We start from the raw sequence: 25,768 nt of genomic DNA on the forward strand, positions 1-25,768 counted from the left end.
TCTCTCCACTTGGCTCCCTGGGGAGCCTCTGTTCCTCCTGCAGCTCTTGCTTCCCACCTCCCCATGCATCTTCTCACCGATTTCTCTGGATCGTCTTGGTGATTTTACCAGTGTGTCCCCCATGATAGGTCTCCTCACATACACTGCTGGCACCTTTTGACAAGCCCAGATCCTGGCGCTGATAGTACCTTGGGCATTACACATCCCTGCACCTAGGACTGCATCCGGCACACAGTGTGTGCTTAGTTACAGTTTCTAAACATCTGCATGCATGAATGCACACGGGTATTAGCATCAACATTTAGAAGGTGCTTTTCCTTTGTATTGAACCTGTGGACTAATTGATTTACCTGACAGCTTGTAATTCAGTTGGGGTGAACTGTCTCAGGATTCTTGTTTCCTAACTTACTCATTGGAGTGTTGTACCATGATTACATTGCCAAAACTACTTTAATAGCATCTGTGCTAAATATTTTTTTAGCTTTGGTTGAGGCTTACTTGACATATACAAAAAAGCACACATTTATTTTTTATTTTTTTATTTATTTTTGAGATGGAGTTTCGCTCTTGTTACCCAGGCTGGAGTGCAATGGTGCGAACTCGGCTCACCGCAACCTCTGCCTCCTGGATTCAGGCAATTCTCCTGCCTCAGCCTCCTGAGTAGCTGGGATTACAGGCATGCGCTACTATCCCCAGCTAATTTTTTGTATTTTTAGTAGAGGCGGGGTTTCACCATGTTGAACAGGATGGTCTTGATCTCGTGATCCACCCGCCTCAGCCTCCCAAAGTGCTGGGATTACAGGCTTGAGGCACCGCACTGGGCCACACACATTTAAAATGTACAAGCTGGGGATGGTGGCTCATGGCTGTAATCCCAGCACTTTGGGAGGCCAAGATGGAATGACCAATTGAGTCGAGCAGTTTGAGTCCACCCTGGGTAACAGGGCAAACTCTCTCCTCTCTACAAAGTATACAAAAGTCAGCAGGGCATGGTGGCCCATGTCTGTGGTTCCAGCTACTCAAGAGGCTGAGATGGGAGGATCACTTGAGCCTGGGAGGTCAAGGCTGCTGTGAACTGTGATTGTGCCATTGCACTCTAGGCATCTTACCTGGAAGACACAGTGAGAGCCTGTCTTTTAATAAATAAATAATAGAAAGTTCAATTTGATATGTTTTAATGTATGTATAGACCTCTGAAACTATTACAACCATCAAAATTACCAACATATTACCCTTTTTCTTTTTTTTTGGCGCGGGTGGGAGAACAGTGTCTGGCTCTGTCACCCAGCTGGAGTGCAGTGGTACCATCTCCGATCACTGCAACGTCCTCTTCCGAGGCTCAAGCGATCCTCCCTCCTTAGCCTCCCCAGTAGCTGGGACCACAGGAATGCACCACACCCTCCTGCCCATTTTTGTATTTTGTGTGTGTGTGTGTGTATGTGTGTGTGTAGACACAGGGTCTCCCTATGTTACCTAGGCTGGTCTTGAACTCCTGGCCTCAAGCACTGCACCCACCTTGGCCTCCCAAAGTGCTGGGATCACACGCATGAGCCCCTGTGCCCAGTCATACATAACATTTCTAAGCACTTCCTTGCTTCCATTTTCCTCCCACTTCTCCCAGCCTTCCCCTTCCCAGAAAAGAACTGGACATGACTTTGATTTAGAATATAAACCTGCTTTATATGTATAAAGAGATAACAGACAGGGAAAATGGAAACAGAGACTTATTTTTTATATTAAAATTATCATGCAAAATTGAAAAAGAACAGTATTTAGAATGAAAATTAAATTATTGAAATGAAGAGTTTAGTGGATTCTGAAGCAGCAGAATAGACATATGTAAAGACAGACTCAGCAAATTAGAAGAAAGCTCTGAAATAATTAACCAGCATGCACAACAGAGAGACAAGAGTTGGGAAATATGGAAGAGATGTTAAGGGACGGGGGAAGAAGAAACACTGAAGTGATAATCTGGGAATGTCCATCTAGAGGTGTGCACTGTTGCTGTAGGATTGTACGACATTGCACCGCCAAAGGGAGCATCTCTACAATAAGAAACTGTATGAGTTCATTCACAAAGTGTTTTGATTGTCTAGAAATTAATTTCTAGACTAGAAATTATAGTTACATAATTTTAAATGATGTTTAAATTTTAAATACTAAAAATATGTAACTATATCACAAACTCTCTTTTTTAAATGTTATAGGTAATTACATATTAAGAAAATTTTGAAAAGAACAGGAAGTGTAGCTGAAATAATTTGACAGTGTTTATTGAAAACTCCCTCTGCATAGTAATGTCTGGGTCACACAAACAAAACAAAATAATCACATAGGGGCTGCTGTCAGTCAGTGAAAAGAAACACCAAATCTATTGACTGAACTCAACATGCTGATGGAAAAGTATGCCATAGCTTCATTGTATAATCACATGCTTAGTTTTTAAAGCTACCAAATGATTCCCCAGCCTGGTTGTACTGTTTCACATTCCCACCCGCAATGTGTGAGTACCCCATGTTTTCTGTATTCTCAACAGACACTTGGTGGTGTCAGCATTTTTTTTATGCTTCTCTAATAGCTATGTGCATTGAACTGCTTGCTAATGATGTAAAACCTTGTCTGACATGTTTATTTTCCATCTATACATCTTCAATGAGAGGTTTCTCTTTTTCCTTTTTTAAATATCAAGAGCTCTTTTCGTATATTGTAGTGTAGATCCCAGTCCTTTGTCAGAAATTAGGATTTTTTATTTAAATATGGTCAGTTTTGTTAAGGATCCCACATGTACTTACAACAAGTTACATTCTGTAAGTATTGGTTGCAGGGCTTTCTGTATGTCAAGTTTGTAATCAAGTTGTTCAAATTGACAGGTCTATTGATCGTTTCATCTAATTAGGGCATCAGTTTTAGAGGTAGGTTAAAATCTTCATGTATAATGTTGAATGCTTCTATTTTGTTTGCAGTTTGGTCAAGGTCCATGTTACATAGTGTGAGAGTAAATTATTATTTAAAGCTTACAAATTTAGGATTGTCAAATCACTCTCTGATTGCCATCATTTTTTTTTCTTTTTAGCTATATATCTTGCATTAATGTCAACTTTGACTTACGATTATAAAGCTATCATTTTTTTTTCTTTTCTTGGTCTTTAAAAAGAATATCTTTTTCTAACCTCTGACTTTCAACTATTCTATGTATGCTTACTTAATGATTGTTTCCTGTAAGTATAACGGAGTTGTTTTATTTTTGCCTAATCAGTTTTACCTTTTATTTACAGTGTAATTACTGATAAATTGGAGCTTATTGCTTTTTCTTTTTGATTAATAAATTTCTTTTTAATTATCTGTCAGCTTGTTTCACTTTCCCAATATTTCAAGGATGCCATTGTTTTCTGTTTACTTCCTTTGTTTATATTGAGACAGTCTGACAGCCTTATATTAATATTTTATCACCTAAAAATAACATTTATTTGTTTATGCTGCTTTTAAAATCTTTCCTTGCCCCGTTTTTCTGCAGATTTATTATAATGTACCAGGTGGTTTTTCTTGCATTAACTTGACTGCTTTGTAGAATTTCTTAAATCTTTCTCTTAATGTCTATTGTCAGTTTGGGGAAATTCTTGGTGATATTGTCTTAAAATATTGCTTATTTCTCAATTCCTCTCTCCCTTTCTTCTGGAACTTCAATTACACAAATATTTTCTGTACAAACTATCAAGTTTTTCTGCTTCAGTTAGGATGTTTTGCACTAATCTATCTTCCAACTCAACCCATATGTATGCATTTTGTATTTCAGGTATTTATTTTTCAATTCTAAATTTGTTTGATTCACATGATTTCCAGTTTTCTGCCAAAACTGACAATCATCAGTTTCTTTTCTAAAACACACAAATCATAGTTAACCATTAAATTTTCTGTTATTGATAACAGTGGTATCTGGATACCCTGCTCCTTTTCTACTGTGTCTCTCTTAGTGTTGGGTCATAGGATGCTGTTTCTGGATGTTTCAGGTGAGTTTGCTTTGATTCCCAGGCTTGGCTGTGCATTCGTGTCTTCTCCAGATGACTTTTTCCTGGCTGTCAAAGGACTGCCTTGATCCAGTCAGCTGGCGGACTGATTCAAGACTACATTTTACTTTACTGACTTCCCAGTCATAACCCCAGAGATTGTGATCTTCTCAAGCAGATCTCCCTTTAAAAGATAGGCCATGAACTCCCAACTCTGTCTCCCAGCACCCACAATTCCAAATGCTCTGTATAGCTCTTTAGACTACTGGAAGCACCTCTTTCATTTGGTTCCTTTGCTTCTAATCTTAGGAAAAAAAAATTAGGATTGGGCAAATTTATCAAGAACCTAAAGCCAGGCAGCTGTCAGGCTTGCTCTCTTGTAATTCTTCCTATAGATAATAGGTCCCTCAAACTGTCACTGCTTGATAGCCCAGCTCAGGCCTGTCATATCCTGTTTCCCAAAACCATTTTATCTGAGCTGCAGATTCCTGTTTGACTGTAATACCCTAAAATGAGACTCAGCAATCCTTTGAAAGGAAAATGACTTGCAAAATGTCAAGAATAATCTTAACACGTATACCTCTGTCTTAATTTTTGACTTTAAAAATCCTGTCTGCCTTATATCATTCTCATAGACCTTAAAAGATGTGCTTTTCTGTTATCATTATATTCAGCCCTCAAAACTATTCTCAGTGGGAGTTTAGGTCTGAGATTTTTGGAGAGAAATGGGGGGGTGGTTTTATTTTGTTTTGTTTTGAGACAGGGTCTCGTTCTGTGGCCCAGGCTGGATTGCAGTGGCACAATCACAGCTCACTGCAGCCTCTACCAGTTGTGCTCAAGCAATCCTTCCACTTCAGCCCCTCAAGTAGCTGGGACTACAGTCATGTGACACCATACCCAGCTAATGTTTTTTTTTCTATTTTTTGTAGAAATTGTGTTTTGCCATGTTGCCTAGGCTGGTCTTGAACTCCTGGTCTCAAGTGATCCTCCCTCCTTGGCTTCCCAAACTTCTGGGATTACATATATGTGAGCCACTGCACCTGACCTCAGTTGCTCATTTTTCTACAGCTTAGTGTCTGCTTCTTTCTTTCCTTCTTTGGTTTACTATTCTTTAAGTATATCTATGAAGGAAAAACTTATCTTAAGTCAAATTCATGGCTTTGGGTGGAAGAAGAGAGAAAAAAGAAAATGTGTGGTTTTATTATACAGTTAAAGAAGACAGTGTGCATAGCCATTCATGGTTTCCTACACGGTAGTATGTACATGGCGCCTGAGTCATGTAGAATTAAGGGGAGTCCTTTTCCCTTCAGGCTTAGAGGTGTTGCCAGCACCCTTCTGATCTGTGTTCCCTACTTCTACTTGTTTCTCCCTTGTTACACCCCTTTGACTTTGAGACGCATGCCACCATGCAAGGTGACTACTGATGTCCATCATACTTCTCTTCCTTCATGTAGCTCCTGGCTTCTTGTCACTGCTTCCTGCAGGCAGTTTCATAATTCTTGTAAAGTAACTCATGGTTGAGCCTTTTAACCCAATAACTTTTCTCTCCACTCCACTGCAAGGTATGACATCAAGGTGCAAGGTGTGATATCACTGGTTATACCTTGAACCTTGCTATACTTTGTCATAAAAATCTTAGGCACCGAACCCCTTTTTCTGACCACACTACCATATCTCTTATCATATTCTTGTACTTCCTGAAAAACTATCCCAATTTTAGATAACCTCTATTAATGGTTTTGTCAGTTTTTTGACCCAGACTGGACAACATGGCTCGTACTCATTCTTTCTCACCAGCCCCTGAACTGTGTTAAAGTTCTACTACCAATCTGTCCCATCTCTGACAAAACCTCAACTCGAGATCAATCCAGCCAACCACTATCTTCCCATATGTGTGCACAAGAAAGCTGGTGAAGAACTTGCTGATCTATAATGATATCTATGTATGATCTCAAGGCCCAAACTACTCATGCTTTTTTCCTGAATTATAGTCAGTGCATTTTCCCCATTTCCATTTGCTATTGTCCTAAGTGATCACTTTTCTCAAGCACATTCCCAGCCCTTATTTCACCTGTTCTTGGCATATTTTACTCATAAGAGGAAAAATATTTAAGGCAATCAAAACATGTAATACCTGCTTTTCAAAATCTCATGTGTGTGTGTGTGTGTTATTGTCTTGCCATTCCCACCCATTGTTAAACACTGACTATCTCACACTCACCCCACTGAAATAGGCTAACTCTACATCGATTCTGAAATTACCTCCCTCTTAGACATTTTTTAATTAAAACAACATATAGAAACTTATTACATATTGAAAAGACATACTGCTAGTCAGCTACTTTAGATATACCTATAAGTGGATATATTTAAATTCTTAAGTCCTGTACTAAATTTTGTTTTAATTTAATCTTATGTTAATTTGTTAATTCGCATAAAACAAGCACACTGCCACACTGCACTGTTAATTTGATCAAATGTAAATCAGATTCACGTTTATTAATCATTTTGGAATTTATTTTAAGCCTGCTATGTGATGGTTATATTTATAAGAACTGTAATCACAGCTTTTTATAATTATTTTTAAACTAACATTTTAAAAATTACGTAAAGAAAAAAATTGTGTTTTATTTATTTTTAACTTTAGAAAAAGTTATTTTATAATCATTTACAACTAAAGAAATTTTGTTCTTTTTTTTTGGTTTCCAGGACAATTTTAGCTTGCTAGCACTGAGAAATAATTTGTTTAAAATGAAGAAGCAAACAATGTTGTTACTCTTTTCAACTGTTTATGTGTTTGAAACAGGACTTTAAAAATAATAATTTGCAGCTGAAAAATAAAACAGATGCTAGCTTTCACGAAATATATCAGGTGCCCAAATAAAATTATTTTCTTCAATGTCATTTCTAACATTGATAAAATCGATTCCAGGTAGGGCTGCTGTCTGCATGGAGTTGGGTTCCCCAAGTCTGCCTGGGCACAGGTTTATCCAACATCATCCCAAAGCTGTGCATGTGAGGTTTATTGCTGTTAGGTGATAACCTGGTTGGAAAAAAATAAATGAATATAAATTGTCAAGTAAAAACTTGTCAAGTATATAATAATCATACAAATGCAGGACAATAAACAATGTAATAGGAAGGTGCTCAGGGAGCCGTCATATTTGTGATTGTTTTTGACTTGCATAGGAGGAGGTGCTCCTGAACATGTTCCATTTGCAAACATTCATTCCTTGATTTAACCAACTTCCACGCCTACCACTGTGAGTCACCTATCCACCAAAAATTGGGGAAATAATTATCTTGTTTTTATTATTTCTGAAATATGTTTATAGCTATTTATTTAAATGTTTAATATTAGGAGTGTTTGAAGTTTGGTGATGCTTTTTGTGAGCATAAATATGTCATAGGAACTTGACTCTTGTTTATGTCAATTAGCCTAAGGAGAAATTGGTTACGTTAGACAGAGTTTTGCTTGAATCAGTTTCCAAAGACCTTTTGTAGAATATTAAGTGGGGAATTACTGTACTTAAACATTCATCATAACATATTAGTCATTGCATTGTTTAAAACAGATCAATTTTCCCCAAATTGACTCTATAGTATATATTATTCTGATTTAAACTTAAAAATAAAGCTATCCTAATGAAACACTAAATAATTTTTTTTTTGAGTGGGAGTTTCACTCTTGTTACCCAGGCTGGAGTGCAATGGCACGATCTCGGCTCACCACAACCTCTGCCCCCTGGGTTCAGGAAATTCTCCTGCCTCAGCCTCCTGAGTAGCTGGGATTACAGGCACGCACCACCATGCCCAGTTAATTTTTTGTATTTTTAGTAGAGACGTGGTTTCACCATGTTGACCAGCATGGTCTCGATCTCTTGACCTTGTGATGCACCCACCTTTATATAGAACAAAATACAATTTTCTTTTGAAAAAATAAGCCACAATATTGTAGCTACCTGCCTTTTCACCTCCAAGCCCCTCAGTCTAAAACTCTGCCATTTCCCAGGCATGTTCTGCTTCAACCATATGTATCTTCCCCATTCTCCAAAACTACGGCATTTCTCAGTTTCCAGGGTTTTGATAGGCCATCAAATTTCTAGATTGAGTGTCAATTCTTCCTGGACAGGAGTTAAGAGTCTTTGAAGACTCAGGATTCTCATTAGACATTTCTTAACCTCTTGAGGCCAGATTAGGACTTTTTTCCTCTAGGTTTTCTGTAGAAGCCTTCATGTAACTCAGTTTCATAGACATCTGCTTCAACATCCACCTTCTTTCAAATTCTAAGCTTCCTGGATGCAATTTTGTGACTCTTGGCCATTTTATCCCCAGTCTCTAGTGTATAGCATACATATTTTTGAATAAATCAATAAAGGGAAATGTAAATTAATCAATATTAATTATACAACTACATGTTTAAATTTTATAGAAATATTTCAAAATAATCCCTTAAATCTTTGTGTTATCTTAGGCAGCATACCAAGGGCTTAGCCTTTGAAGTTCTCTTATAGGCCCTGTCATTAATTCATCTGTGATTTTAGCTAAATCATTTTATCTCAATTTCAGTTTCCTCCCCTATGAAACAAGAGAATTGCATTAAACTAACTTAAAGGAACTCTTTGGCTCTAACATACTATTACCTTTTCCACAAACTTCAGTGAAGGCATTGCTGCCTTGCATTGATATGTCTTGTTGCAGTCAGCAACAATGTTGAACTGAAATCAGCAGTGATTATGACTCTGATTTCAAATATGTGAAGTGGCTAATTCAAAATGAAGGAAATGATATTTGATTTTTTATTTTTCCTTATACCAGGGTATTTTGTGAGTACATCTAAACTTGTTGAGAGTATAACTAAACCCTTTCAAATGAAAACGAGTCAGTATTCTTGACAGCTTAGTTACAACTGTACAATACAGTAAATGTATGATGTTTTGGTTGCTTGTGATTTTATTGTGTAGACAAGAACAATCTCATTTCTGAACAAATCCTCCCTTTGGAGCTTGCTAAATGGTTCAATAGTTCTATCCCAATCTACATGAAATACATGTGTTAAAGGCTGGGCATACTGACTTATGCCTGTAATCCCAGAACTTTGGGATGCTGAAGTGGAAGGACCACTTGAGCCTAGGAGTTCAAGAGTTCAAGACCAGCCTGGGCAACATAGCAAGATTTTGACTAGATGACAACCACCACCACAACAAAAATAGAGAAAATAAAACAGAGGGCTAAAACTCTTGATTGTGATCTCTTTCATCAGCATAACCTAGTGAGATTCCGATGCTGTTATGTGTATCAATAATTTGTTCTTTGGGAGTACTGAGTATAATTCCTTTGTAAAACTATGCATGTGTTTTTCCAATTTCCTGTTGAAGAATAGTTACAATGTTTGTATTTGGGCAATTATGAATAGAATTACTATAAACATTCATGTGGTATAATTTTGATTTTTCTTGTTTTTTTATTTTGAGATGGAGTCTCACTCTGTAACCCAGGCTGGAGTGCAGTTGTGTGATCTCAGCTCACTGCAACATCTGCCTCCCAAGTTCAAGCAATTCTCCTGCCTCAGCCTCCCAAATACCTGGGACTACAGGTGCACACCACCACGCCTGGCTAATTTTTTGTATTTTAGTAGAGACAGGATTTTACTGCGTTGCCCAGGCTGGTCTCAACTCCTGAGCTCAGGCAATCCGCCCTCCTTGGCCTCTCAAAGTGCTAGGATTACAGGCATGAGCCACCTTGTCCGGCTTAAATTTGATTTTTCTAGGGTAAATACCTAGGGTGAGATTTCTGATCATATGATTGGTATATATTTACCCTCATATGAAACTGTCAACCTATTTCCCAGAATGGCTGTACCATTTTACATTTCCACTTGCAGCCTCAGAAGTTACATAGGTAATACTTCCATTTGTGTAACATTCTCAAAAAGACAAAATTACAGGAATGAAGAATGAATCAGTAAGTAATCCAGGGCTTAAGGTGGGGGAGGGTGTCATTAAAAAGGGATAGATACCACAGTACTTTGACGTATAGGAACTGTTCTGTGTTCTGATTTTGGTGGTAGTTACACAAACCTATACACCTATCTAGTCATAAATCTATACACACAAAAAGTTCTATTTTACTGTATATCACTTTAAAATAGTTTGTTCATAGTTGAAGAAAAATTGCATGTGTCACAAAGCTGTCAAAACATAAAACTAATGCAATGTATCACCTGCAATACGAGATGTGTGTATTTTATGGATAGGTACCTCAAGAAGGGGTTTACTAAGCCTTTAATATACTCATTACAATTGTAAATCGGGCAGTGGAATAGTAAAGGCTGCTGATAAGATAAAAACTTGCCTAAAACTGAAGTACTTTTTAGTCCTTTGTTGTCTTTATGTTTCTTTAATGTCCATGAATGGTATAAATATTTCAGAACACGTAGAAAACAGTTATTTAATCGTATGATTTAATTGACTACTTGCCTTAATTGGGTTGATACAGTGATTAATAAGGATAAGTAAAAATGCACTACTATCTGTTCAGGTGCCTAAGCAGAATCATTCCTGAGGATGGAGTAAAATACCATTAATGAGTTTCAAAGAGGTACTGACAAAATAAACTCCGGTATAAATTGGCAGATGAAAAGCAACTAGGCGAAGCGTCAGAAGTCAACTCAGCTGTTTGATAAACCAAAGCAGAAGGAATTTCAGCTCTGGAAGACCATGTTTGCAGTCTCATGTCTTTCACATACCTTCAAATACAGTATTGAGCGGATGCTGAGAGCAGGTGAAGTGAGTTGCAGGTTTCCTGTCTACCCAGTACCTAACCGGACTCCTGGAATGTGGTAGTTACTGATTCCATGTTTATTTACACAATTTATACCACTGCAGAGAGCCAGGACAGGGAGAAAGGACAAGGAATCTGATTTGTAAATTAAGCTGACTAAAAAATAATTAAGGGAGTGCTTTTACTGAATAATCATATTACTAAATACAATGTTAAAACTGAAGTTAATTCATACATATACTGAAGTTATTACTTCCCCATGGGCATCAGCATGTAGAACAAGCTTTAGATTTTATTTGATTTGACTCATGCACACATGTCATTCAAGTATGGCAGATTTTATTCACTGTGCTGCAATCCATTGCAGCCAGGTGGCATAGAAGATGATGAGTTACACCAATTATTTGCAATAGCTATTTTAAGTTCACTAAACATTATCAGAATTACAAAGTGTTTATGTGTGGAAATGCATCAAAAAGATCTAACCCAAATCTCTTGATCTTGCAGATCAAAGGGGAAAATAAAAGTTGACTAAATCCCAAAGTGATCTTATCTTACAGACTTCCTTTATCGAATGCAACCCACACTATTTAAAAGTATATGGACTGCCAGTCCTTATGACATAGAGATCATTTTCCATCTCCTCCCATGCGAACCACAAGTATCACAGGCCTAGTAATGACACATGAAGCTACCAGAAGACACTGCTAAAAAGTGATAGGACAAAGACAAGCTGGTTCGAGACCCAGGACCAGAGAAACAGCACACTGTATACTCCCACAAGCAGAAGGGCACTCATATCTGCTTTTTGCCACCCCCAACTAAGCAATAGATGGCCCCCAGGAAACCCTGTTCCTTCTCCAGATGAAACTGGGACTCTTCTGACTACCAGGCAGGCTGCACTGCCAGCAAAGGGAATGGCTACAGGAGCCACACCAACAATAAGTAACCAGGAAAGTCTTCATATTTCTTGTGAGCCTAGGGCTGCCTTCTCAAAGGAAAAGTAGCTAGGAAGGCAGACCCTGCAAGAGCGATGCAGCTACATCAGTGACCTGATCCAGGAAGGCTTTGTCCCTGAAGATCTGAGATGGAGAGTCTCCTCCCAACCCAGCCACAGAGGCAGAGGGAGTGTAATAGGTGAGGGGACTTTGGGAACAGCAGTCCCTCCAACCCCACCTCACCAGTTTCTCCCCTAGCCCACCCCATGCACCTGAAGCCTGGGAAATCTTTCTGAACTCTCAGCCAGCACCAGCAGAGAGCATTGGGAACCTCCTTTGGCACTAAATCCACTCAGCAGATCAAAGCAAAACCTTAAAGTCTCCAATAATCAAACTATCACTGAAACCTCCTCCATAGTCCACAATAGGCTGAGGCTTGCTCACTAAGATTAAGGATGTAAATAACACCTAGCATTTACCAAAGGGCCAGGTAAATCATCACACATCACACGAAGAGCCAAGAAAATTATGGCTTGAATAAGGAAAGACAATCAACTGACCTCAACTGAAATGGTTCAGATGTTGGACCCATCTGAAAAGGATTTTAAAGCAGACATCTTTTTAAAATGCTTCAGTGATCATTTACAAATTTTCAGCAATCAAATTAAAACACAACTATAAATCTCAGCAAATAAAAAAGTTCTAAAAAAAGAACTAAAATGAAATTATGAAACTAAAAATACAATAATAGAAGTGAAAACCAAATGTTGCCAGATTTGCTTAATATTAGAATTGAAATGAGCAATAATAGAATAATTGAACTTCAGATCAATAGAATTCACCTACACTGAACAAGAGAGAGAAAATAGACTAAAAGGCGTATAATGAACAAAGCTTCAGAGGCCTATGGGACAAAATAGAAGGGTCTAAATTTTGTGTCATTAGAATTCCAGAAGGATAAGCTAGATGATGGTGTTGAAATTTCTTTAAAAAGTAATTGCTAAAAACTTCCCAAATATGGCAAACTCATCAATTTATAGACCAAAAAAAATCTAAGTTAACCTCTCAGAAATAAGCCCCAAAAAGTCAATTTCAAGACACATCTAATCAAACTTTTAAAAACTGAAGACAGGAATTAAAAAAAAAACAGCCAAAAAGAAACAAAAGACAATTCTGGAACCGACAGAGAAACGCCCAGTTGAATGACCATGATTTTCCCATTTGGGATCATGGAGGCCAGAAGGAAGAACTTTCACCCACAAATTCTATGTTTGGTGAATCTATCTTTCACAAATAAATGGAGCTTAAAAAATATTATCAGACAAATAATTTGTTGTTACAAATTAAGAGTGGATGGCAGACCTACCCTTAATGGTTGGCTCAAGGACATTCTTCAAAAAAAAGAGAAATAACAAAAGTAAGCATAGAGCAGGCAGAAGAAGGATGAAAGGATGGAGCAGAAATATGGAAATATAAAATGGACTATTTTGTTCACCATGAGTTCTGGAAATCTTACTAAAGGATTAAAACAACAATTAGAACACATTCTGGTACTTCAGCCAATAAACATTAAAAGTTAAAGGGGAAAAGGGTCTTAAATACAAGTAAAGTTTCCACACTTCATTCTAAGTGGCAAATATTGATATTAGTTGTAGTGGAATGAACAGTGGCCTCACTCATGGTCCTCACCTTCATTCCTTCAATCTGCAAATCTTACTTTTTAGAGCAAAGATTTAGCAAATGTGATTAAAGATCTAAATGTGGGAGATTGTCCTGAATTATCTAGGTGGGCCTGAAATGCCATCACTAATATCCATACACAAGAGAGGCAGGAGAGATTTCAGACAGAGGAGAAGATGGCCATGTGACTCTTACTGCAGAGAGTAGACTGATGTGGCCACAAGGCAAGAAATGCTAGTAGCTGCCCTAGGCCAGAAGAGGGAAGCAAAGAATTATTTCCCAAAGCCTTTGAAGTGAGTCTAACCCTGCCCACAACTTGATGCTGACTTTGACTTCCAGAACTCGGAGAGCAGAAATTGGTTTCCAGAACTGAGAGAGTAGAAATCTCTGTTGTTTTAAGCCACCAAGTTTGTGGCAATTTGCTATAGTAACAGTAGGAAACAAATTATCAGTAGATTGCTATAAGTCACATACCTTTATTGTAATGCCCAGATGCATCAGGTTGAAAACTATAAAAAGAAACACATTAGAAGATACCAGAAATAAATCAAGATTCTGTCTCAAAAAAAAAAAGAAAGGAAAAAAAAGGAAAAGTAAAAGATGAATAAACTGTGGTGTATCCATAAAACAGAATCTTATTCAGCAATTTTGGAATGAAGTGCTGACACATGCAATAACATGGCTGACACATTTTTGAACCTCAAAAAATGTGCTAAGTGGAAGCAGCCAGAAACAAAAGACCACATATTATATAACTTCATGTATAGGAACTGTTTAAAGCAGGTACATGTACAGAGACAGAAAGCAGACTAGGGTTGCCTGGGGCAGGGGCAGGGGCAGTTGTGACGTATGGGAAGTGGCTGGCAGTGAGTGCAGGATTCTTCATGGGGTAAGGAAAATCTTCCTGAATTACAGAGTGGTGATGGCTGCACAACTCTGAATATAGAAAATATCATTGAATTGTATGCTCTCAACATGCAAGTTTTATGGTATGTGAATTACATATCAATACCTATAATTTGCAAATTAAAAATAAATGTTCAAGTGTAAAAATTAAATACAAACTTTTGGATCTGTGTGGTTGAAGGAAGAAAGGATGCAGCCCACCTATTCTTAGTGTCCCACTGAACCCCTCACCCTATGTTGATGGCCCTGGATGTGCCTCCGCAGACCCTTAAGTCCCTCAGAAGGGCTGAAAAGGGTAGCTTTGGTATCCATGGCTGACCAAGTCCATGCCCATTCATACATATCTCACCTCTTCTTAACCTTAAGGAAATTCACAGCCAGAGGACACAATCCACTGACAACAATGGCAGAGGGGGAAAAAGTAACAACGATTAAAATGCCCCCAAAATAGCTAGCATTACAGGAAGCACCTAGAGAATGTAGGATTCAGTGATGAACCTGCCAGTTACATATCAAGAAAGAAGCTAGACAACAACATAGCATTGTTGAATAAGACCCCAAATGGAAGAATTTAAACATTTCTATTGGAATTTTTGCCAATAATGGCGGGTGGTGGTGAGAAGTAACTGTCACCCGGGTAAACTCCGCCCAGCAATTTATAGTAAAACAGGAAGTAATCACAAAAGAGATAGGACTCTGACATGCCTCTAATAAAGAAGTAATAGAAATAATCAAGCACAATACTGTCATTCTCCCATGTCCTACCTGAGGATCATCCTCAAAACGAAAATTTACTGAACTTTACAGCATATGAATAGAGACCAAAATGTCATAAGGAAATTGAAAAGTTAATAATGCCCCCTTGAGACTGAACCTGTGAAGTGGATGCTGTTAGTATTATTTAATACCATCGAAAATGGGGCCAGACATGGTGGCTCATGTCAGTAATCCCAGCACTTTGGGAGGCTGAGGCAAGTGGGTCACTTGAGCCCAGGAGTATAAGACCAGCCTAGGCAACATGGTGAAACCTCCACTCTACAATAAATATAAAAATTAGCCGAGCATGGTAGTGCACACCTATAGTCCCAGTTACTTAGGAGACTGAGGTGTGAGAATCGCTTGAGAATGGAAGGTCAAGGCAACAGTGAGCTGAGATCATGCTACGTGCACTCCAGCCTGGGTGACACAGTGAGACCATGTCTCCAAAAAACAAATAAAAAAGAACACATTTGAAAGTAGCAGAAAGGACATTGCATGTTCCCGACACAAAGAAATGATAACTGAGGTGATGGATATACTAATCACCATTATTTGGTCGTTACATGTTGTATAATACACAGGATCAAAATATCACCCTGAGCCTCATAAATATGTATAATTGATATGTATTGTTAATAAAAATAGGAAAAAATAATGCATGCGATTACTGTGTGCTGACAAATTTGCTAACAGGATAGATGTCGTGTGTATTTTAACATAATTTTAAAAGTTGATATAAAGCTTTAAAAACTAGATGGAAGTGGAAATCAGTAAGTATTTGATTAGCAGAAGTGCAGTATTGAATGCAGAAATTTTAAAAGTTCTATAAACCATATCCCCCTTTGTTCTTTTTAAAAAACACACAGTTTTGGCAGGCCATGATGGCTCACCTGTAATCCCAGCAATTTTAGAGGCCAAGGCAGGAGGATCACCTGAATCCAGGAGTTTGAGACCGGCCTACCCAACATGGTGAGACCTTGTCTCTACAAAAAAATAAATAAAATTAGCCAGGCATGGTGGTGCTCTCCTATAGTCTCAGCTAATCAGGAGGCTGAGGAGGAAGGAGCCTGGGATATCAAAGCTGCAGGGAACCTAGATCATATCACTGCACCTCAGAATGGGAAACAATGCAAGTTCCTGTCTCAACAGTAACAACAACAACAACAAACAGCAACAACAATAACACAATTCCTGGCCAGGCACGGTGGTTCACACCTGTAATCCCAGTGCTTTGGGTGGCCAAAAGAGGAGAATCGCTTGAAGCCAGGAGTTAAGAGGCTGGTCTGGGGAACACAGTGAGACCGTATCACCACACAATAATTTTTTTTAATTAAAAAATTTCTCATCGAAGCACAATATTCAGGCACAGGTTTAGCAAAGAGGAACTCCAACACAGCAACCACAAAGTACATCACTCCCAAGCATTGCAGCACACCAGGAATGTGCACCTTGTCCCAAGACACTGTGGAAGACATGTTAGGTCAGTGTTAGCCAAGACTTGTCATCTCATCCCAGGAAAACAGTATTTGTTTCCTAAAGGGGAAGACATACCTATATTGCATGTAATAAGTAAGTCTCTTTTAAGCTCTTGGACATGGAAATACATATGATCAGGAGATAGGGGTTCAACCCAACTTCCAAAAACAGGCCAATCCCTCTTATTAGAGGGAGGGTCAGGGACAGGGCTCAAACTCAAAACAGGAAGCTGACCAGGTGGGAGACTGGGAGAAGAACCAAAGTGTCTTACTCCAGTGTGGAAATAAAGCCAGGCCTGTGCCTAGCCCTGAAGTCCATCTCCTGGCTCTTTTCCATTAGGAATTTGCAATCAACCTGCACATCCCCCAGGAACTTGCAGACCTGACACGAGCCCTACCCTACCCACTACCTGACCTACCACTACCTAACCTACCCTGCCCTACCCACTACCTGACCGCAGGATGGAGGAACTGATTGACCCTCTCTGCTCTACCTGCTATCCAACCGCATGACCGGAAGAATGCCATTGACTGACCCTCCTTGCTCTATTGGCTGCCTGACTATGAACAGAAGAAAGACACTGACACTCCCTGCCCTACTGACTACCCGACCACATGACCACAAGAACAGACCTGATAACAAACTCTGCAATCAATCCTGCTGGAAGCAGCTCACTTTCTGGAGATTCACCAAGTCCACATTCATGTGAAACACCATCTGGAAGTGACCTCTCCCTCTTGCTAGTGCCTATAAAAGCATGTATTGCCTGAGGGCTCCATTTGGCCATTGTCTAGATGTTTGTGCCCTCTTTTGCTAATGACAGTGCAAGGCCCTTGAGGACAGTAACTAGTGCCCCCCCAACTCTGATACTGGTTCAAAGCAGAGGGTTCATAAGCCTTCCCTCAGCTCTCCTGTCTCTGCATACCACTAAACTAATGACAAAGATATCACTCTTTCTACAAACCCAGCTGCCATACAAGTGCTGACAAATGTGGCTTCGTGAACTGCAACATGGTACTGAAAGCTGATGAAATCACATTAGCAAGGGGACAAAGTCAGAGACCATGGCAGCCTGGTCTGGTCCCTGCTGTGCTTCTCACTACACTTAGATGATCCAGGGAAAACCTTCAGTTGCTCTTGGCCTCAGACTTTTTCTTTATGTAACAGAAGAATTTGAATAATGTCAAAGGCACCTCCCAGGTCTAAAATTCAAAAATATTAACAATAATGCTCACACTTAGACAACCATTCTATATACTTTCCTAATGATTACCATATTTGCAGGCACCTGAGATGGAGGAATTACATTTCTTTCAAATTATAGTATGTAGTTTCCGTATTTCAACCTGAATATATTTAACAAAGGGAAAAATACTTACATGGTACAATTGGAATTCACCATGATAATTTCTACAAAGATTAACAGGAAATGCCTCCATGCAATTTTCTCCAGCAATCTGAATTTTGAACATCCCTGTTGCAGTATAGAAGTAATTGACAAAACAAACAAACAAACAAACACAGAAGATCCCACAGTAAATGCCAACCTAAAAAAATTCAGTTATTAATAGGTGGCCATTTCCAATTTTCATCTCTATACCCTTTTGTCTTTATATAATATACTATATAAGATAAGCAGCCATGATTGATTTATTAAAGTAGCCGATTATTGAAACAATATTGAGCCAACAGTAGAGAAAGAGTTCAGAACACAGCCTTGCTGGGCTGGGAGGTTTTTGACAGTGTACCTTCAAGGCCTATCTTAAGAGAAAATTTCTTTACTGTTAAATGGTATTTCCAAGGACTGCTCTTTCATTTAGTTATCAAAAAGGAATAATGATGATGATGCCACAATAATGTCTCCAAATAACTAGACACTCACTAGCATGCCCTCAAAGCCCTTGAAATACAAACAGAAAAACAAGCAGACATTTCAGTCATTTCTACATGCACTTTTGCTCCTGAAAGAAAAATGAAAGCTTAATTTGTTTCTTTCCATTTAGTCTGAGTCACATATATTTTTCCTTTCTCTTCTTTTACCATACTAAATTATCTCTTAAAAAGAAAAGCCAGAACACTAATTTTTCTAATTGCTTTCCGAGGGGGTCACATAGATGAGAGTTTACTCTTGCTACATTCCTTGGTGACTCTGGAATTCCTTTATCTGGACATCTAATCAATAAAAGCCTCTGGTAACAAGAACGTTCTCTGTAGGGAACCTCCAGAGTATTCATAAATAATAAAAGGTCTTCAGGCATGTAAAACTTCCCCCTACTAAATCCATCTTTAAGAAGGAAAAAAATCTCCCCCAAAACCTGAGTTTATACTAGTGATAAAACACAAAAACCAGCGACATAAAATAATGACTGAATTTAACCCAGAGATGTAAGGATGGCTCAATATATACAAATCATAGTGTGAAACACGTGTCAACAGAACAAAGGACAAAAACCATATAATCATTTAAATCGATGCTGACAAACATTTGATAAAGTTCAACATCCGTTCATAATAAAAACCCTCAAGAACTGGATATAGAATAAACACACTTCAACAAAATAAAAGCCATATACAACAAATCCACAGCTAGCATCATACTGAATGGGGAAAAACTGAAAGCCTTTCCTTTAAGATCTGGAACATGACAAGGCTGCTTATCTTTCACCACTGTTATTCAACATGGTACTGGAAGATCCAGCTGGAGCAGTCACAGAAGAGAAATGAATAAAGGGCATCCAAGTTGGAAAGGATAAAGCCAAAGTATCCTTGTTTGCAAATAACATGATCTTATACTGGGAAAAACCTAGACTTTGCCAGAAAACTAATAGAACTTATCAATAAATTCAGTAAAGTTGCAGGATACAAAATCAACATATGAAAATCAGAAGCATTTCTATATGCCAACAGCAAACAATCTGAAAAAGAAATCAAGAAAGTAATCCTATTTTCAGTAGCCACAAATAAAGTACCTCAAAATTAACTTAACCAAAGAAGTGAAATATATCTACAATGAAAAATATAAACCACTAATGAAAGAAATTGAAGATGACACAAAAAAATGGAAAGATATTCCATGTTTGTGAATGGAAAAATCAATATTGTTAACACATACTACCTAAAGCAATCTACAGATTCAGTGCAATCCCTATCAAAATACCAGTAACATTCTTCACTGAAATAGAAAAAAACAATGCTGAAATGTATATGAAACCAAAAAAGACCCAGAATAGCCAGTTATCCTGAGGAAGAACAACAAAACTGGAGGAATCACATTACCAGACTTTAAACGTACTATAGAGCTACAGAAACCATCAGGCACCAGTTGAAACGGCCACCCAGACTTTTTTGAGTTTCTGTGTGCCAACCCAGCACCAACTGACACCACTGTGCTGAAAACTTGTGGTGCTTTATTCCCAGGAATCTCCTGGTCTGTGGGCAATGAAAATTTCTTCAGAAATGTGGTGGGCACTCACCCTCTGCATTGTTCTTGCTAGGACCTGCATTCTGGATCTGTTCCTATTCAGTCATCTTGGATCCTCAGCAGTAGGTCTTAACAGTGGGCTTAAAATTGTCAGTAAGCCATGCTGTAAACAGATGTGCTGTCATCCAACCTTTGTTGTTCCATCCATTTATTGAGCACAGGCTGAAGAGATTTAGCATAATTCTCAGGGGCCCTAGGACTTTCAGAATGGTAAATGAACGTTGGCTTCAACTTAAAGTCACAAGTTGCATTAGTCAGTCAGTCCTATGAAGTTTTGAATTCTCCTTCCTGGCTATTAAAACTCCTAGATGGCATCTTCCTCCAATAGAAGGTTGTTTCATCTACATTGAAACTGTTGTTAGTGTAGCCACTTTCAACAGTGATGTTAGCTGGATCTTCTGGATAACTTGCTGCAGCTTCTCCATCAGCACTTGTGGCCTCTTTTTGCATTCTTATATTATGGAAATGGCTTCTTTCCTGAAACATCCTCAACTAACCTCTCCTACCTTACAACTTTTCTTCTGCAGCTTCCTTACCTCCCTCAGTCTTCACAGAACTGAAGAGAGCTAGGGCCTTGCTCTGGATTAGGCTCTGGCTTAAGGGACTGTTGTAGCTGGTTTGATTGCCTATCCAGACCACTGAAACTTTCTCCATATCAGCAGTAAGGCTGTTTCATTTTCCCTTTTTTGTTCTTTTTTTAAGATAGAGTCTAACTCTTTAACCTAGGCTGGAATGCAGTGGCACGATTTCAGCTCATTGCTACCTCCAACTCTGGGGTTCAAGCTATTCTCCTGCCTCAGCCTCCTGAGTAGCTGGGACTACAGACATGCACCACCAAGCTTGGCTAATTCTGTATTTTTAGTAGAGATGGGATTTCAACATGTTGGTCAGGCTGGTCTCATCTTCCTGCCTCAGCCTCCCAAAATGCTGGGATTACAGGTGTGAGTCACTGAGCCTGGCCTGTTTCATTTTATCATTTGCAAGTTCACTGGAGTAGCACATTTAACTTTCTTCAAAAACTTTCACAACTTGGCTGTTTGGCACAAGAGAACTAGGTTTCAGCCCATCATGGCTCTTGACATGGCTCCCTCACTAAGCTTAATCATTTCTAGCTTTTGATTTAAAGTGAGAGACATGCAACTCTTCCTTTTACTCAAACACTTAGACACATTGTAGGGTAATTAATTGGCCTAATACCAATATTGTTGTATTTGAAACAATGGAGAGGCCCAAAGAGAGGGAGAGAGATGGGGAAACAGTAAGTGGAGCAGTCAGAACACACTCAACACTTATCAATTAAGTTAAACATCCTATGTAAGTGGGCTTGACAGAATCCCAAAACCATTACAGTAGTAACATCAAAGGTCAGTGATCACAGATCACCATAACAGATACAATATTAAAGAAAAACCTAAAATGCTGCCAACAGAATTATTCAGTGCAAACCTGGGCAACACAATGAGACACCCATCTCTACTAAAAAAAAATAGTGTGATTGCAGATGCTACCAGCTACTTAGGAGGCTGAGGTGGGAGGATTGCTTGTGCCTGGAAGGTCAACTGAGTGTGTTCTGACTGCTCCATCTACTGAATCTTCCCCCCTCTCCATGTCCCTCCCTCTCTTTGGGCCTCTCTATTCTTTAAGATACAACAATATTGAAATTAGGCCAATTAATTACCCTCCAATGGCTTCTAAGTGTTTGAGTAAAAGGAAGAATTTCATGTCTCTCACTTTAAATCAAAAAGCTGCAGTGTGGGAGGTCAAGGCTGCAGTGAGCTGTGATGGCACACATGTTGCACATGCTGCTCTAAAACACCTGGGCTCAAGCAATCTTCCTGCCTTGGCCTCCCAAGGCGCTCGAATTACAAATGTGAGCCACTGCACCTAGCCGGTTTTGTATTGTTGTTGTTTTAAGTAAACCAGCTTTGGCTGGGTGTGGTGGCTCACTCTTGTAATCCCAGCACTTTGGGAGGCCAAGGTGGGCAGATGATGAGGTCAGAAGATCCAGACCATCTTGGCCACCAAGGTGAAACCCCATCTCTAATCAAAATACAAAAATACTTCCTGGGTGTGGTGGTGTGCACCTGTAATCCCAACTACTTGGGAGGCTGAGCCAGGAGAATCACTTGAATCCAGGAGGTGAAGGTTGTAGTGAGCCAAAATCATGCCACTGCACTCCAGCCTAGCCAAAGACTTATCACAAAAAAAAAAAAAAAAAAAAAAAAAAAAGGCCGGGGCAGGAGCTCAAGCCTATAATCCCAGCAGTCTGGGAGGTTGAAGTAGGCACATCACTTGAGGTCAGGAGTTAGAGACCAACCTGGTCAACATGGAGAAACCCCATCCTTACTAAAAGTACAAAAATTAGCCGGTTGTGGTAGTGGTCTCAGACCAGCTATTTGGGCTGCTGAGGCAGGAGAATTGCACTGAAGGGGCTGGGCCCTTGGCTGGTCCAGCAGCTCACTCGTAAGGTCTGGCAGAGGGGTGGGGTGAGGAGGAAAAATGCCATGCCCAAGGGGGATAGGGTATACAGAGGCTGGGAAGAGCAGGTGGTGGTGGTGGCTTGGAACTTACCTGTAGGCATCTGAGAGCTGCAGGAAGCTGAATTCCTTGGTGCCACAGAGGATGAGGTCCCTGGCCCTTCTGCTGAGATGGGTCATGCAGAATGAAGCCCAGAACAGGAACTCAGCTGGGAGAAAGAAAAGGTTCCCAGTCACCAAGCCTCTCCGGTACTCACACAGCCTGACCATACAGGGAGACAGAGGAGGTTAGGTGGTTGTGAGGAGCTGGCTAAATTTTCCTTTTTTTTCCAGTCAGAGTCTGTTCTGTTGCCAGGCTGGAGTACAGTGGTGAGATCTCGGCTCACTGCAGTCCCCACCTCTCAGGTTCTAGTGATTCTCCTGCTTCAGCCTCCTGAGTAGCTGGCACCATGGCCAGCGCATTTTTCTATTTTTATTAGAGATGGAATTTCACCACGTTGGCCAGGGTGGTCTCGCTCTCTTGACCTCGTGATCCGCCTGCCTTGGCCTCCCACAGTTCTCGATTAGAAGTGTGAGCCACTGTGCCTGACCTAAATTTTCATTTTGAGTAAAGATGAAGTCTTGCTATGTTGCCCATGCTGCTCTAAAACACCTGGGCTCAAGCAATCTTCCTGCCTTGGCCTCCAAAAGTGGTGGAATTACAAATGTGAGCCACTGCACCTAGCCTGTTTTTTGTTATTGTTGTTGTTTTAAATAAACCAGCTTTGGCTGGGTGTGGTGGCTCACTCCTGTAATCCCAGCACTTTGGGAGGCCACGGTGGGCGTATCATGAGGTCAGGAGATCCAGAACATCTTGGCCACCAAGGTGAAACCTCGTCTCTAATCAAAATACAAAAATACTACCCAGGTGTGGTGGCGTGCACCTGTAATTCCAGCTCCTTGGGAGGCTGAACCAGGAGAATCACTGGAACCCAGGAGGTGAAGGTTGCAGTGAGCCGAGATCATGCCACTGCACTCCAGCCTGGCGATACACTTATCACACAGACACACACACACACACACACACACTCACACTCACACTCACAGACACACAAAAAGGCCGGGGCAGGGGCTCAAGCCTGTAATCCCAGCAGTTTGGGAGGTTGAAGTGGGCAGATCACTTGAGGGCAGTAGTTTGAGACCAACCTGGTCAACATGGTGAAACCCCATCTCTACTAAAAATACAAAAAATTAGCTGGGCATAGTGACACGTGCCTGTAATCCCAGCTACTCGGGAGGCTGACGCAGGAGAATTGCCTCAACCCAGGAGGTGGAGGTTGCGGTGAGCCTAGATCGCGCCATTGTACTCCAGCCTGGGTAACAAGAGCGAAACTCCGACCGACTCAAAAAAGAAAAAAGTTTTTTTTTAAATTAGCCAGGTGTGGAGGCCCTACTAACTTGCGGCGGAAGGCTCCCTTGAGATCAGAAATTAGGACTGCGCCACTGCGCTCCAGCCTGGGCAACAGGGCCAAGCCCGGTCTCAAAAAATGTTTTAAAAATTAATAATAAACATTAAAAAAAAAAAAAGGACACTGCCCGGGCTCAGCCTTCACCTCGGGAGGGAGCTCGGCAGGGGCGCTTCCTTCTCCTCCTGCCTCCTCTTCCGCGGTCCTCCTGGGTCCCCTCCCGGCCCCACTCCCCCAACCCCACGCTCCCAAGCCCATTAATTTTTTTTTTTTTTTTTTTTTTGAGAGGGAGTTTCGCTCTTGTTACCCTGGCTGGAGTGCAATGGCGCGATCTCGGCTCACCGCAACCTCCGTCTCCTGGGTTCAGGCAATTCTCCTGCCTCAGCCTCCCGAGTAGCTGGGACCACAGGCACGCGCCACCGTGCCCAGCTAATTTTTTGTATTTTTAGTAGAGACTGGGTTTCACCATGTTGACCAGCCAAGCCCATTCATCTTTAACCTCCCCTGGGCCCCCAACCCCCGGGCGCCCAGGGGAAGGAGCCTGCGAGGTGGCCTGGACTCTCCCAGTCCCTACGATGGGCTTCCGCGTGCCTCCCGGCCCTGCCCCGAGTACCGCAGCAGCAGCCGCTACCACTGCTCCTGGAAGCCCTGGCGCCGGTCGTCCGAGAAGTCAGCGTGGAAGCTCCAGAGTCTGTCCAGCTCCTTGTACTCCCGCGACGGGCTCTCCCAGGGGCACAGCATCCCTCCCTGCAGCGCCAGCGCACGGCCACACAGCCGCGCAGTCCGCCGCCGGCCCGAACGCCAGACCGCCCGCTCTGCCGCTCGGCTTCCGGCTGCGGTGATAAAAGAAGCGCCGGAAGAGGCCGGCGGGCGTGTCGCTTGACGTACTGAGGCCATCGGCGCCATGTTTGTTGAGGGCGACTGCCAGGTCTGGAGGGGAGGGGGGACCGGGGGCTGCTGGGTGGGGCCATAGGCTAGGAACCGCGGGCTAGGCCTTTGGTGAAGTTGGACCCTCCCATGCAGCCCCAGTCAAGAAGGGCGAGGTCCTCTCCCCACTCCCGCCCAGGCTGGACGATCCAGGGAGGCAGGCCAGGACAGAACCCCTGAGATCTGGGATTCCCCAGTTTTATCAAGAAGCACCTCCACTCGCCTTCCCCAGCGCGACTCCTCCGAGCAGGCCCCAGCGGAACCTCTTCGGTGCCTGCCGGGTGCAGCTGTGGCTCTCACCCGTAATCCCAGAACTTTGGGAGGCAGAGGTTGGTGTATCACTTGAGGCCAGTCTGGCCACCATGCTGAAAACCAATCTCCAGTTAAAAAAAAAAAAAAAAAAAAAAAAAAATAGGCCGGGTGCGGTGGCTCAATCCTGTAATCCCAGCACTTTCGGAGGCCGAGGCGGGTGGATCATGAGGTCAAGAGATCGAGACCATCCTGGTCAACATGGTGAAACCCCATCTCTACTAAAAATACAAAAATTAGCTGGGCATGGTGGTGCAGCCTGTAGTCCCAGCTACTCAGGAGGCTGAGGTAGCAGAATTGCTTTAACCCAGGAGGCGGAGGTTGCAGTGAACCGAAGTTGCACCATTGCACTCCAGCTTGGGTAACAAGAGCGAGACTCCATCTCAAAAAAAAAATAACAAAACAAAACAAAAAAAAGAGAAACGACTTACAGGTTTTCTTATATTTCAAGAGTTCTCAAGTATACACAATGATTGCTGAGTAAGCATAAGTAATTTCTACATAAAATGAGAATTTCAGAGTGAAGTTCTGAAACTCCTTGAGAACATTCTATAAGAAAATATTACATAAGGCTGAAATCAGG

At 40.9% G+C, this 25,768-nt stretch overlaps 1 protein-coding gene across 2 annotated transcripts; it reads right to left on the bottom strand.

Annotated features, from left to right (window-relative positions):
• Nucleotides 1-3,178: 3,178 nt before the first annotated feature.
• On the bottom strand, nucleotides 3,179-25,207 carry LOC144580136 (uncharacterized). Of its 2 annotated transcripts, XR_013529144.1 has the most exons (4): nucleotides 24,563-25,207; nucleotides 22,599-22,713; nucleotides 20,020-20,226; nucleotides 3,179-7,047 (listed from the first exon to the last, which is right to left on the bottom strand). XR_013529144.1 is itself a non-coding variant. In XM_078355231.1 (3 exons), the coding sequence occupies exons 1-3, from the start codon at nucleotides 24,918-24,920 to the stop codon at nucleotides 6,912-6,914; spliced, it is 609 nt and encodes a 202-aa protein (XP_078211357.1). In that variant the 5' UTR covers nucleotides 24,921-25,200; the 3' UTR covers nucleotides 6,360-6,911. The 2 variants fall into 2 exon arrangements, 1 of the variants encoding a protein (XP_078211357.1); XM_078355231.1 differs by lacking the exon at nucleotides 20,020-20,226 and having other exon boundaries at nucleotides 6,360-7,047; nucleotides 24,563-25,200.
• Nucleotides 25,208-25,768: the final 561 nt, after the last annotated feature.

Source organism: Callithrix jacchus, chromosome 18 (genome assembly GCF_049354715.1).
Source record: "Callithrix jacchus isolate 240 chromosome 18, calJac240_pri, whole genome shotgun sequence".
In the NCBI taxonomy this organism is placed as follows: domain Eukaryota; kingdom Metazoa; phylum Chordata; class Mammalia; order Primates; family Cebidae; genus Callithrix; species Callithrix jacchus.

Coding starts and splice junctions, on each gene's coding strand:
- LOC144580136 (XM_078355231.1), bottom strand. CDS start 24,920: ATGGCCCCACCCAGCAGCCCCCGGTCCCCCCTCCCCTCCAGACCTGGC. Junction 22,714..24,562: donor TGGTAGCGGCTGCTGCTGCG/GTACTCGGGGCA, acceptor TCTTTCTCCCAG/CTGAGTTCCTGTTCTGGGCT. Junction 7,048..22,598: donor CAGCTCTCAGATGCCTACAG/GTAAGTTCCAAG, acceptor TTTTCCAACCAG/GTTATCACCTAACAGCAATA.